The following is a 13,494-nucleotide window of genomic DNA, read 5'->3' as shown; positions in this document are numbered from 1 at the left end:
GTTAGTAAAAGTAATTTTCAAATGTCATAGGCCACGTTCCTGCCTTCTTAACAAATATAATTTCTGGGAAAGATCAAATTTTTTGCCGTGACCAAAGTTCTCTCATGACCCTGGATAGGGAATATTGAAGAAAAAGGCAATTAGGCTATAAATGAACTCATTCTCAGGCACAATATACTGAAAGCTGTGTTTAGGAATACATTCTTTAATTATACATATATATAATTTTTTTTTCAGAGAGGGAGGGCGAGGGTGAGGGAGAGGGAGATAGAAACATCAATGATGAGAGAGAATCATTGACAGACTGCCTCCTGCATGCCCCACACTGGGGATCGAACTCACAACCCAGGCATGTGCCTTGACCGGGAATCGAACCATGACCTCCTGGTTCATAGGTGGACGCTCAACCACTGAGCCATGCCAGCTGGGCTAGGAATACATTCTGACATCAGTTTATAATTTTGTCATTTGTCTTTTTCTATAAGGAAGCAATTGCAGGAGGGAACAAAGGGGGGAGTGAAAAAAAAGGAGGAAGGCATGGAGATGGACAGATATCAGCTTAATGCTTTGGTTTGTCACAAGCCTCTGTGATATTAGACTTAATCTAATAGGTAAAATAAGGTACTATTGACATCATCATCACATAAAATTATAGTAGTTATTTGAAAAGTTCAATACTTACTTAGCCATTGATTACTATGTTCATACAACATACATTTTGAAGTGAAAGCACACACACACACACACACACATACACACAGTTTCATACACAGAGGCAAAACTAGGTATTTCAGTGGTAGTCACAGCCTGCTGTCTTAGAAGTAATACAACGCTCTCAATGAGAGGAAACGACATAATCATGAGATCATAGTATGCAGGACTTGACTCTAGTGATGTACATATAAGCAGCTGAATCTGAACATAAAACTGTACCACTCTGAGTTCATACAGAAGAAACAAGACCTCACCTCATCTTTACTAAAGCCGTAAAGTTGTTTTTTTTTGGCTCCTGCCAACCAAAACCAAAAGACTGTTGGTGTGTTTATTTATGAAGGTATATGCTCCTACTTTCATCTAGAGCACTGGTTCTCAACCTTCTGGCCCTTTAAATACAGTTCCTCATGTTGTGACCCAACCATAAAATTATTTTCGTTGCTACTTCATAACTGTAATGTTGCTACTGTTATAAATCATAATGTAAATATCTGATATGCAGGATGGTCTTAGGCGATCCCTGTGAAAGGGTCGTTCGACTGCCAAAGGGGTCGCGACCCACATGTTGAGAACCGCTGATCTAGAGGCTGCTGAATAGATAAACAGGTCTGTTTGTTATGAGACAATTTTAGCAGAGCCAAGTGAGAGTCAGTCTTCCTGTGGCATCTGCTACCAGGGTAGGCTCTGGGTAGATCTGTGAAGTGAGCAAGGTTTGAGTTGGTTATCTTATATTTCCCTTTGGTACTGCTTTTTCTCCACTTCAGCATCTTTCTCTCTTTCTAGCCTGATTCATTTAGCCAGCATTTATGGTATTTAGTTCAACATTTATGGTATCATTTACAAGGCACTTTGCTTGGGTGGTCTGTCTAGACCTGTAATATTCGTGGCATTCACTAGTATTTGAAAACTGAACTAGGTCTTTGTCATTCCATAGCCTGAGTCTATGTGAAAAACATTTCAGGCTGAGAGGAGTGACTGATTTACATCAGCAGCAACAACTGCCTGCAATCTAATGTTTAAATTGATGCCTGTGAATCAGTTTACTTACACACACACACACACACACACACACACACACACACACACACCACCTCAACCTTGGTTGGCTGATTTGAGGGAGGCTAGCTGTAGTGATCCACAAGTTATCTTTATTGTTTCCTGAATGAAGTGGTGTGTTAAGGCTTAAGATCACTCAACAAAAATGCTGAGAAAACGTGACTGTCCAAACACAACTAAAATGATGGTATTTTAGAGAAAAGTAAAGCATCTAAAAAGTGCATACTATTTCCTTTTGTCATTATTACTGATGCATTTTTTTAAAGTATAATGATTCGAATTTCTCCCCGAAAGTCTCCATTTTCACAGTGGCTAACAGAACCAACCCACACAGGTATCATGGTATATGGAGGGAAGTGCACTCAGCCAGACACCCTGAGACAAGGCTCCAAGCCTCCTTTGGCACGGTTAGTTGAAGTATCTTGCTATCTGGGAGAAGAACGGTGGCATACATTGTACAAAGAGCATGGGACAAGTATGAGAAGATCGGAATTCTAGGCAGACCTCTGTGACTAACTAGATATGTGACTGTGGGAAGTGACCGACCCTTCTTAAGTCTTCATATCCTTATCTTTCAGCAAGAGAGTTGGTCTCATGTAAAGTATATTTTGATACAAAATGAAAATTTGTAATGGCTCTTGTGGCTACCACGTATGCTCAGCCTTCACAGGTTAAGTGCTTGCTGGGAACAACCCAGTGGAGCAGCCAGTGGATTGTCTGTAGCCTGATATGTTGGGCAGAATAAGAGAACCACATTACCAAAGCGAACGAAATGTGAGGTTAAATGCGGTGAACTGGCCTGGTTGGCCATAGGTCAACCTTGGCAAAACCTATGCTTCCTGTTCTCAGAGGTATGGTTCTGCACTGATTGGTGTTTGTTTGTTTGTTTTTCTTTTCTTCTTTTTCTGTTCTGTAAATTTGGTTCACTGTTGGCAGAGAAGAAATTGGGTGTATGTCCCTCAAAGTCATTTCCAGGGTAGTCTGGCTCTGCCACTCAGACACATCCCCTTTCATCTGTTCTTCCCCAAAATAGAGAGCTGACTATCCAGTTTCTGGTCCAGGTAATGAAACAGCAAGCAGAACTGACGTAACTTTCAAGCTGTAGGTTTCTTAAGCTACTCAGCATGCTACACTGCATGTCAGTTGCCCCAAATAGACTGAAGTCAGAAAAAAAGGCATCATTGGCCATTCAGTTTTAACTTTGACCTAATCCACAACTCCAACTTGTTCTTACCAACATCTGAGGATTCTGCCCACCTTAGTGACTAATTTGCATTTACCACTTATGACCTAGACTTGCTACCTGGTAAGTGGAGATAATTAGAGGGTTTAGGGGTCATTTCTCAGAAGCCTTCATTGATTGTCTCACATGATGTCTTCCCCACCTCAACCCTGGCATTGGCTCTAACATAGCACCTCATGATTGCTTCATTGTAAACACCTCATCACCATCTTCTGTCTCTCCTCTAATAAGACTGTGAGCTCCTTAAAAGCACTTATTGTATCTTGTTTTTCTCTATTTTTGTCCCAGGGTCTAGCACAAAGGCACAAAATAAAAGCTCAATATTGTATAGATATTATTATTATAAATATTAATGTTAAAATAGGGTCTTCCCCAAATTTTTCATTTGGAGACCCCATGTATGCACACAATATCCTCTCTAAGTTCCAATTTCCTCATACGTACAATAGAAATAATAATGGTGCCTATTTCATGAGCTTTTGGTGAGTTGGGATTTATGAGACAAAATGTATCAAGAGGTTGACCCACAGCATGCCCTCAACACATATTAGATATTATTTTTAGCCATGATGTATATTTGAGGCACCTTGACTTTTGCATTTTTTTTTCTTTGAAAAACAGGAGACCCAATTTCTTTTCAGAGAAGAAAAGAACACTCTATCTCCCAGCTTTTATCTTGCCTCAGAATAACATAAACTCTTAAAGTCTGCTCCATACCCCACTGTCATTAAGTCAAATAACACAAGAAAACCCAGCTGAGCAGCAACCTCAATGCTGACTAGTGTGAAAATACACCACGGGAATATGTCCTGGGGTATAGAAATCTGTCTCCTTCCATCACCTCCTTGCACTCCCAAACAAACAAACAAAAAATATATAGGAAATAACCACTCTGAACTATAAAAGACGTGCATACCCACTGCTAGACACTGTTCTAGAAAGTGTGAATAATGCCCCTCCTAATAGTTTCCCCATATTCATGGATGATCAGTACTGCTCCTGTTGACAAAAATATCCTTGGAAGGAGAAAATGTGCAGAGACAGAATTTTTTAACCCCTGAAAACTGATGGGAGATAAGTAAAAAGAAGGATAGCTTGCATACATACCCATGAAGAGGATATTGGAAAACTTTTTATTTTATATCTATAGTCAAGAACAATAATGAAGAATTAAAAGGAACTAACAATCTGAGAGTTATATACATGGAAAATAAGATACATCTAGCTCTAAATGTGTGAAGAGGGAGGCCCTCACCCTGGCATAAGCTTAGGATATGTCCAAATGCAGCAAGTGCAATGTAAGATTGTGTTTATCTACTTAAGAATGCATTTATGCTGGCCTCCCACTGTTACCAACCTGGATATGGCATTAGGTATGCATTCTCTATGTCATCTTAACTCATATGCTACCAACTGTTTCTTTTGTGGCTCACACTGAGATCCTGCACTCAAAAAGTATGACGCTAGGTTCCTGCAAAGCCAAAAGAAACAAAACAATGCCCCTTTCAAAATGCAACAGCCATCATAATTATACATCAGGGTCTAATAAATAGGAGATTGCTTCCTGCCTTGTCAGTGTGGTGTTTGTGTACAAGGTACCTGGACAGGGCCTGTCATTTCTGCAAGCATGGGGTTGTTAAAACTGATTCTCCAATGCTGTCTCTATTAACTGAGAGTGCACGCTGACGATGCATTGGGACTAATGCGGAAACATTCAGCTGATTGGGAATGTGTACACCATAATTTAGACAGCATTTTGATTGTGGTGCTCAGTGATAAATAACTGAAATGACTTCTAACTGATTTCAAAGATGTAGTCTTTTGTCTTCACCACTGCTTTTTATATTCTCCAGGATAGCCCACATTCAACTTCATATGCAAACCTGAAATGGTACTCAGGAAGAGAAAAAGAGCGGGGGGAAAGGCAACCAATATATCTGTCACTTTGGGAATTGAATAAAAGATCACATTAAAAGTGCATCATTTATGGTCCAAGACTGAATATATAAAAAATATGACCATTACAAATTCACCTTCTGTTGCAAAGCCATGCTCTTGTAGTGACATATCTTATTGCTAGATTAGGGCTTTTAGCATGATGAAGGCATCTTTCATCTTCTCCTAGATGTGGCCTGGGTGCTTGTTCTGAGCTGTATTTCTGCCCGTCACAATGTCCCAATGTCCCACACCCTAGAGAGAGACAGCTTACAGAGAACCCGAGTCATTCACCAAAGGACTATGGCCACTTTGAGAGGGAAGTGCCTAATTGGAGATATTGCATCTGCAGGGGATCACACCATTCCAGATTGCCATGCTCTGCTAAATCCAAAGAGAGAGAGACATCAGCCAATGTTGTTTTCTGGAATTAGCCCAAAGCAGTAAATCCAACATCGCAAATATTCAGCCAATACAAGTTTTGGTGATACCACAAAGACAGTTTCAGGTAGAACATGGTACATGCTAGTTACAAGAATATATATACTATGTAAATCAGTGATATGGTTACAATGTACATGCACATGTATTTAAACCAGGGCATTTATGGAATGGCTTTCAGATTCTTTTAAATCAACCCTCTATCTTCATGTATTGATCAAAGACAAATTTTCATAGATTTTGCAAATCATAAAATGATTGATAAGTGCTGTTTTCCTTAATTTTTAAACTCATAGTCCAAATCTTGCATTGCTATAAGTCCTTGCCCTTTGTAGTCAACCCTCAAAGCTATCTTTCCAAAGCCATCTCTTAACTTTCCCCCCTCTCTCCTTCTCTTTCTTTAATCCTTCCCACACCCAATATTCCTTACCCTTGCCTCACTCATTTAAATTTCCCAGTGACTAGCCACAGGAGTCATTCCGCAAATCTCTTTTGAATGAATAGGAATGAATGACAAAATGAGGACAGCACACAGCTTTGTGATAGCTATGTTAGTTGCACAAGGGCATTTTTCACTTACTTCCCACTCTTAGATGTGTTCCGCGCCTTTTTAGATGATGGAGAGTTGGCATCTGGATTAGTGTTTGGAGAACCCCGTCTATCCTTACTATACCCACAGAAAGAATAGAAAATATATACAACAATGAACACAGAGACACAAAGCAATTAGTCATTTCAATTAAAGACTCTCAAGACCTCTCTCTTTCTCTCTTACCTCTCTTTTTTCTTAATCTCTCTCTTTCTTCTCAAAATAAAGCATGATCTTATTGAATTATGTCATCCAAAGGTAAAGAGAATGGGAACCATTGTTCAAGTTCAAAGAAAGCTCTTATTTTGGCATTGAAAGCTTGAGCTAGTGGATTCCATTGATGATGGCACCACAGCCCGGGCTCCAAGGGAGGCTCTAGCAATATTAGTCTTAAACATGAAATCCTTTCTTTTCAGTTTGGATCCTCTGTATTACAAGTTCAGTTCTGAAGCTGCTGACTTTTAGTGAAGTATATGGATGCCAATTGACTTCTAAAAGTCTTTGGGAGATAATATCAGATGAATTAATAATTTTCATTCATAATGTTAACACAGGAAGGCCATGAATTCAGTTATTCTTTCAGGAGAAGCATCACCTGCTTCATGAGTAATTAAATTTAAATCTCCACCTTCAATAATTCCACAGCTTATGTCAAACCCTGGAAACAATTACAAAATAAATCACTAGGATGGTCTGCTTAATCTCATCTAGTTAATAAATGCAGACAAATTAATCACTTGAAAGTAAACAAAAAGGAATAATTGAGTGGAGTCTTCTTGATTACTTTATTCTATTTCCTTTATCAAACTATTTTTACCATTATCTTCAATTCAGCTGCTCTGCCTTGAAATTATTGCTGTATTTCATCTTCAGATTTCCATGGAAACCAATTCAAAGCCTTTCTCGCCATTTGATGATGTGTGGAATTATTTATCATGATTTCATCGGAAAGATTTCTTTTGTTAGTAAGGTCTACGTCAGCATAACCTTTTATGAAAAGTGTAGAGAAAAAGAAAAATGCACATATTAGCTTTCAGTGAGTATAATAGAACCATCCAAGGGCATAGAATATTGTCTCAGAGAATGCTAAAGAGCTTACCAGATGTTTATGACTCTTTTAAGTACCTCAGAACTAGGTTCTTGCAAGTAGTTGTCTTTATATGTGGGGTGGGACTCACAAAAGATATTCTGCCCTGCACCACTCAGCTTTAAGTGTACATGGATGTGATTGGAACAAGAGATGATCATGGGTTCCTGGTGATTGCAAAGGCAATACAGATGTGTGTGGGTACAGACAAGAGCTAATCAGGCAGGTAGCAAGAGCCCCAGCAGGTAGGATTCAGTGTGCAGGAGGTCCCAAAAGCAGTGCTTTGAAGTAGGAGACAGCAAGGTGAGCTTCGATACTTGTGCTGGGGTGGGTGACTCTCGAGAAAGTGGACATACCTTCTATCACAAAGGAGGCGTGAGAAGTCCACTGAGACAAAATGCCTGGATTCTGCACTTCCCTGAGAAAAATGTGGCTACATTCTGAGTGGAGATTACAGAACTCACACTGTGCTGTCCCTGCCCATCCATTATGACTTCCAGGCAAAGAACTCTTTAACTGTACCTGGCACCATCCCAGCTCTCCTGCTCCTTCAGAACCAAGCTCAGAAACTAAGGAATAACATTGAATAAGTGGATAAAAGACTTGTAACTCAGAAGAATTCAAAACCGTATCTTTCAGAAGGTCAATGCAGTCTAATGCAAAGGACACACTATGCTATATGTTCCAAATGTGAGCAAGTTTCAGTTTCCTCATTTCCATGCCCTGGCCACTGGCCACTGAGCCTTCCTCCTTCTAGCCCCTCAATAGAACTTGAGGTGGTGGGAAACTTTACTGGAAGCATTCTAAAACAAGGGGTTTGGTCTTTTGATTTTGCCCGCTACTAGCTTCAGAGTAGGTGGTCATCTAGGACTCCCCAGAGTCACTAAGTTCAGGCATCCACATTCTTTTGAATTAAAGAACTCTCATTCCCACTGCTAAATTCCCATGTCTGGGCCTTGGGCACAAGGGTCCTTTATAAACTGCATGACAAGTGATCCTGTTTAAGCTCAATGCAAGGCACAACAGGACACTAGGGAAAGCTGTCAGCTGTCAGTGGCAGCCTTACTATTGTTAACTGCTGCTCTGGAGGGGGGGGGGTAGTCCTTCAAAGATCCGAATAAGGACCCCAATGACCTACTGGCAAATCCTGCAAGTGCTGATCTGAAGGGAATGAAGACGAACACTCAGAAAAATCACACACGGAAGGTATGGCACCAAGAGTGGGGGTGAACAAAATCAAATAACTCAAAATGTTTCTACTGTGCAAATAGCAGATCCATTCACAGGGGTAAAATGTATGTGAAACTGAGGGAGGGGCCAAGCAGAACTTGTAACAGGTTTGGAGTTGAACTTTGTAGACAACATACCTGTTATATAGAAAAGTTTGAGGAAAAAAGAATCATTATTCCAGGCTGCCTAAGTAAGTATGGACAAGATGCCATAATTCTGATAGCATGAGAGAGAAGGACCTTGAGTTTTCCAGAAGTGCCCCATGAAGAGTAGAAGATAACCCTGCAGCTGCAGACTCTCTGGGAGCCTTAGAAAAACAATGGTCGAGGACCCAAACATTAATGTGCTACGAAGGACCCTGGCCAATAAAACACCCGGCAATCCCAGGGACTTCTAAGCCCTGCCTGCTTTTAGGGTATATGGGTAGTAATTTGGAGTCTATGAGATAGGTAAGTGGGGGCTGCCTTGAATTAGAGCTAGTTTTCACCCATCTGAAACAGACCTACCCCAGCTGTCATCACTTTGTCTGTCTCTAGAGCACTTGTCAGCCCTCTTTACTTTCATCTCCTCTTTGGGTTGTGATCTGAAAGGCTGTGGCCTGAAATCCCCGAGGGCATGGCTCCAGGCTTCTTCCATTGCTCCTGAATAGCTATCCTCTTCTAAGGTTAAGATTCTTTCCTCCCTCCCTCACAACTCTGCCTCATCAAAGGCCTAGGAAAACAATTCCAGGTGAGGTCCTCATAGGAAAAGTTAATGAGTACCAGCACTCCTGTTTGCCTGGCTCAGCTGTCTGCCGCCATCTATGAAGTGAGCTCTTTTCCACAGGCCCAACAAACACCAGAAAATTGGGGAGAAATCTGTAGTATTCTGCACATTGTATTCAGGTGGGAAATCTGTGACTAACCTAACACTTCAGCAGGTTCAAAGTGTTTCTGATTGAATAATTTGATGCTGAAATGGTATTCAGTGTGCTTAACCCAAAATGGCAATCACATCCACTCCAATCTAGATTTTTCTCTTACGTCAGAGAGGTACTTAAGGGAGAAGAACCTAGTGATTTCAAACACACACCACTCACTTTCTTGATGGGGGGCATACAGAAACTTCTGCATTTCCTGTAGTACTTTGTAAGCTCTTTTTGGAATTAATTTATCTCAAACCCATGACAAAATAGTTGTGTTGCTCTAACTATAATAGTACTGACATTTAAAAAATTAATTTTCAGGTTCCTAGGAAGTTGAAATTGTATTTCAGAAGAGAGAGTTGGCCTACAAGACTTATTGTCTACAAATCTTTTATTTGGCGCTTAGCATGTGGTGCTTATAGCGTTGTTTATATTTATCTTTCTTGCCAAATAGTTCGTATGAGGGTGCCCAAAATATTTGAACAGATAAACAAAAAAGCTGCATTTGGGTTCAGTGGAAAAGGAATGCTATGACTGATTATCAATGTCTGGCACTGTGTGAGAGAAGGAAGTGATGACACACGTCACCTATTTTCCACCCCTGAAGAAGAATGGTCTGGGAGGACTGGATTCTAGTTACTGATGATTGATCAACATGTGGATCACAAAGACAGGGGGCTTAGAAAGGATTCTCAAGCAAGCTTTTATGGATAGTTGGCTAGTGTCTCTGAATAACAACAATCTTGTATAGCTCTTGATGTTTTCCAGTGTGTGTTCTTGTAAGTGATAACTAAGATGAAACCCAAGCTATTGTTAAGGGGTTATTTCAAGTGTCTCTGGGGAAATGGTAGCTTCTCTGTACTCCCTAGAGATAACCCTCGACTCCATAAAGCTGCCAGGATGAGAAAATGCACTTAAAATACAAATACCCTTCCAGAGATAGAAGCCCATTTAATTTGTTTCCCCAAACAGGTGCTTCTACAACATATCTACCAGTGGTCATCTCTTGAGAGGCCTTTTATTTTTTTTTCAAATATATTTTATTGATTTTTTACAGAGAGGAAGGGAGAGGGATAGAGAGTTAGAAACATCGATGAGAAACATCGATCAGCTGCCTCCTGCACGCCCCCTACTGGGGATGTGCCCGCAACCCAGGTACATGCCCTCGACCGGAATCGAACCTGGGACCTTTCAATCCGCAGGCCGACGCTCTATCCACTGAGCCAAACCGGTTCAGGCTTGAGAGGCTTTTTAAATAATAATTGCCCCCCCCCTCAAAAAAAAATCCTGCTTTTTCTATGTTCTAACGGGCTCACATTTCGAAGTATGTTTTGCTCTGGTGCTATTATTGAGCAAGACAGCTCTTCAAATATTGATTTCCTTTAATTAGAGCTGATGAGACTTCTTTATTTCATTTTTCTATCAAGTGAGGTTATGTCCTGAGTGGTTCTCTTTCTTTGCTCCAAACTTTTTCATTTTCTTCTACCCTAAGTGTCCAAGTTTGAGTCCATGCCCCTTTAAGTGTCCTGTACCCATTATGTTTATTTCTGCTCATCACCAAGCAAAGAATGTTCAGTTCACTAAGCTGGGCTTTTATTTAGCTTCCTCCCCTACTTTCCCTTTGCTTAACTGTGAATACTGACTGAGGTTTTTAAGAGAAGAGAAAAGCTCATCTTTATTGCTCTGAAGTCCAGTGTAACTGATCTCTCAGAAGCAACCTCCTATGATCAAAGCATTTATTCAGGAATCTTGAGTTCTTATGCTGACTGCCAGCAAGGCATACAATTTTTTTTCTGTATTAGCATTCTCATCTATAAAGCTGAGTACAGTAATCTGATCAGGTAAACCGTTCACACATAAGCTCAGGATTACTTTGTGATCGCAGAGCTCTTGGAAAACGCAGCTGGGACACTTGCATTAACTTGCCCTCTCCCCTTCCATCCATTAACTTTTCACTCTAACAACTCACCACAGAGGCATCAGGGACTGGAGCAATAAGCTTATTGATTATTGTTGCTATTTTTTTCTCTTCACCTCTTGACACATGCTGTTTCTGCCCAGGGAAGGCAAGCATATCCCCAAATGCCTCACTGGGATCAAGAACGAAAATGAATCAGTTCCTAAATTATACTTTTTCTCATGTATGCTGGCTGTTCACTTACATCTTTACCAAGAGTTTGGACCCTAGGTTACAGACTATCAGAGCTCACTGGCATTGTATGTTACAACTATTGTATTCACATCTAGCTCTGGGCTTCTCTATCAGATAGGGGATTGAAGAGCAGAAAATCATAGTTTTGGTATTACATAGTTTGGGGTGATTAAGACATGAAATATGTTGACAGCATGGACCGGAATGGTTGTTATAAAGGTGGAAAGAAGGAAATCATATCAATCTATATATATAAAAGCCTAAGTGACCATTAAGGCAGAACAACCAGTCGCTATGATATGCACTGACCACCAGGAGGCAGACACAGGAGCTGCTCCCTGGTGGTTAGTGCGCTCCCACAGGGGGAGCGCTGCTCAGCCAGAAGCCAGGCTCATGGCTGGCGAGTGCAGCTGCCACGGAAACAGCCTCTCCCAACTCCACAGCAGCACTACCGAGCAGAGGGCAGCAGGCATAGCCTCGATTCGGGCTCCTTCCTGGCCACGTGCCACTTGGCACACTGGTACATCCCCCAAGGGTCTCGGACTGCGAGAGGGATGTCCGACTGCCGACTTAGGCCCAATTCCAGTGCCATTCTCTGTAGAAGGCAGTCGATCTAAACAACTCAGTGACTCAGGGAAGCACAGAGAGCTCAGGATGAGCCTGCCTCCATGCTTGATTCACCAATTGATGGTGTTCGCAGGACAGACCGTGGTGGCCCAGCCTGTGCACATGCAGCAGCTGCTGAAGCTCAACCAGCAGGCTGTACAGCAGCAGAAGGCCATCTAGCCACAAGCCAGCAGGCAGACATACCCTGAGGGGTCCAGGACTGCAAGAGGGCACAGGCCAGGCTGAGGGACCCCCTCCCCCACCTCACCCCCCATCAGTGCACCAGGCCTCTACTAGGAAATAACTGAACTTCTGAATTGACTACATGTGGAGGAAGAGAATAAAGCCTAATGAAAGCTGCTGGAAGGTCTGGAAGCACTATGACTGTGAAAACAGAGGTGCCAATGAAAGAGACAGATGAGCTGGGAGGGGAATCTGGACTATAGAAGATGACAGATTTGGTTTCAAACATATTGAGTTAAGGTGTCGATGGACAGTGTCCAGCAGGCAATTAGAGAGATAGCAGTGCAACTCAAGAAGAAAGACAGGGTCAGATGTACAGTCATTGCTCCAAAGTGGCAGTCAAAGTAAGATAAACAATGAGGCCTGATGGGACAGCCTCATTGTGAATAATGGAGTAGATATTTCAGGCTTGGGACAGCAAATGCCAGAATATGCTTTCTTCCATCCCAGTTTATGAGGATTTACAAAGGCTTATACCCCAGGGGTCCAAGTAAAAGAGCCTGACTCAGTTAAGTCAGTTTGTAGAGTCCAATGGTAAGATTAATGAGGGAAATCACAGGCCTTATCCTTGTGTGGGCCAGTAACTTTCTTCATCCCATGCCCATAGCTTACTTCTCCCCATTCTCCTAGTCCAGCTAGACTACTTACAGATGTCAAGGTGAGCTGGGTGCCAAGAGGTGAGGTGGGTGGCAATCATTGTCAACCCATTCCCATGACAAAAACACCTTACAATGTGTATTCAATGCTGCTGTCATCGTGGTGTAAGGTGGGCAGTCTGGTAGATGAACAAAACTGAGCTTTAAACTTTGGCTTCACTTGTAGCTCACATCTTTTCCGATTTGCTCTCCTTTTCCAAGGACTAAGCATATATCAGGGACTATACCTTTAATGGTACTAAATTCCACTCCTATTTCTCTGCATGATGCCCTTCCTGTTTCCTGTTCTCAGTCTTTTCACTGTTCCTCACTAACTGGCACCCTCAGCTACCTTCTCTTAGCATTCGAGGTGGAACAAGAATGTCACCACAGTTGGGGGTAGGGACAGCCTGCCTGGGAGCAAATCAAGGACTTTGCCCTTGGAAAGCCAAAGTATCCTAGGCTTCCTGAGTTGACCTGAGTTCATGAGGGCAGTGGTTAAGGAACTACTGTATGGCCATTACCTTTCCCAAAGTGAGGCAAGCTTTGGCCTTTATTTAGCCCTGGGTCTGCAACCTAGCCACTGAATCAATTAACTTCTCTAGGTTTCAGTTTCCGCATCTGCCCATCCTATATCTTAGGACCATAGTGTAGTTTTG

General features: G+C 41.7%; 1 protein-coding gene across 6 annotated transcripts in view; it reads right to left on the bottom strand.

The window, feature by feature from the left end:
* Nucleotides 1-13,494, bottom strand: part of HS6ST2 (heparan sulfate 6-O-sulfotransferase 2) — a 320,027-nt gene that overhangs the window by 53,299 nt on the left and 253,234 nt on the right. For 4 of the 6 annotated variants that reach the window (XM_059680359.1, XM_059680360.1, XM_059680363.1 and 1 more), the window contains one exon: nt 5,970-6,056. The exons of the other annotated variants lie outside the window; for them this stretch is intronic. In XM_059680359.1, coding sequence (XP_059536342.1) covers nt 5,970-6,056 — 87 coding nt within the window. The remainder of the gene's footprint in view (nt 1-5,969; nt 6,057-13,494) is intronic. 6 annotated transcript variants of the gene reach the window in all.

The sequence above is a fragment of the Myotis daubentonii genome, chromosome X (assembly GCF_963259705.1).
Source record: "Myotis daubentonii chromosome X, mMyoDau2.1, whole genome shotgun sequence".
In the NCBI taxonomy this organism is placed as follows: Eukaryota; Metazoa; Chordata; class Mammalia; order Chiroptera; family Vespertilionidae; genus Myotis; species Myotis daubentonii.
The sequence above is the reverse complement of the archived record's forward strand: the minus strand, read 5'-3'. Positions and strand labels throughout refer to the sequence as shown.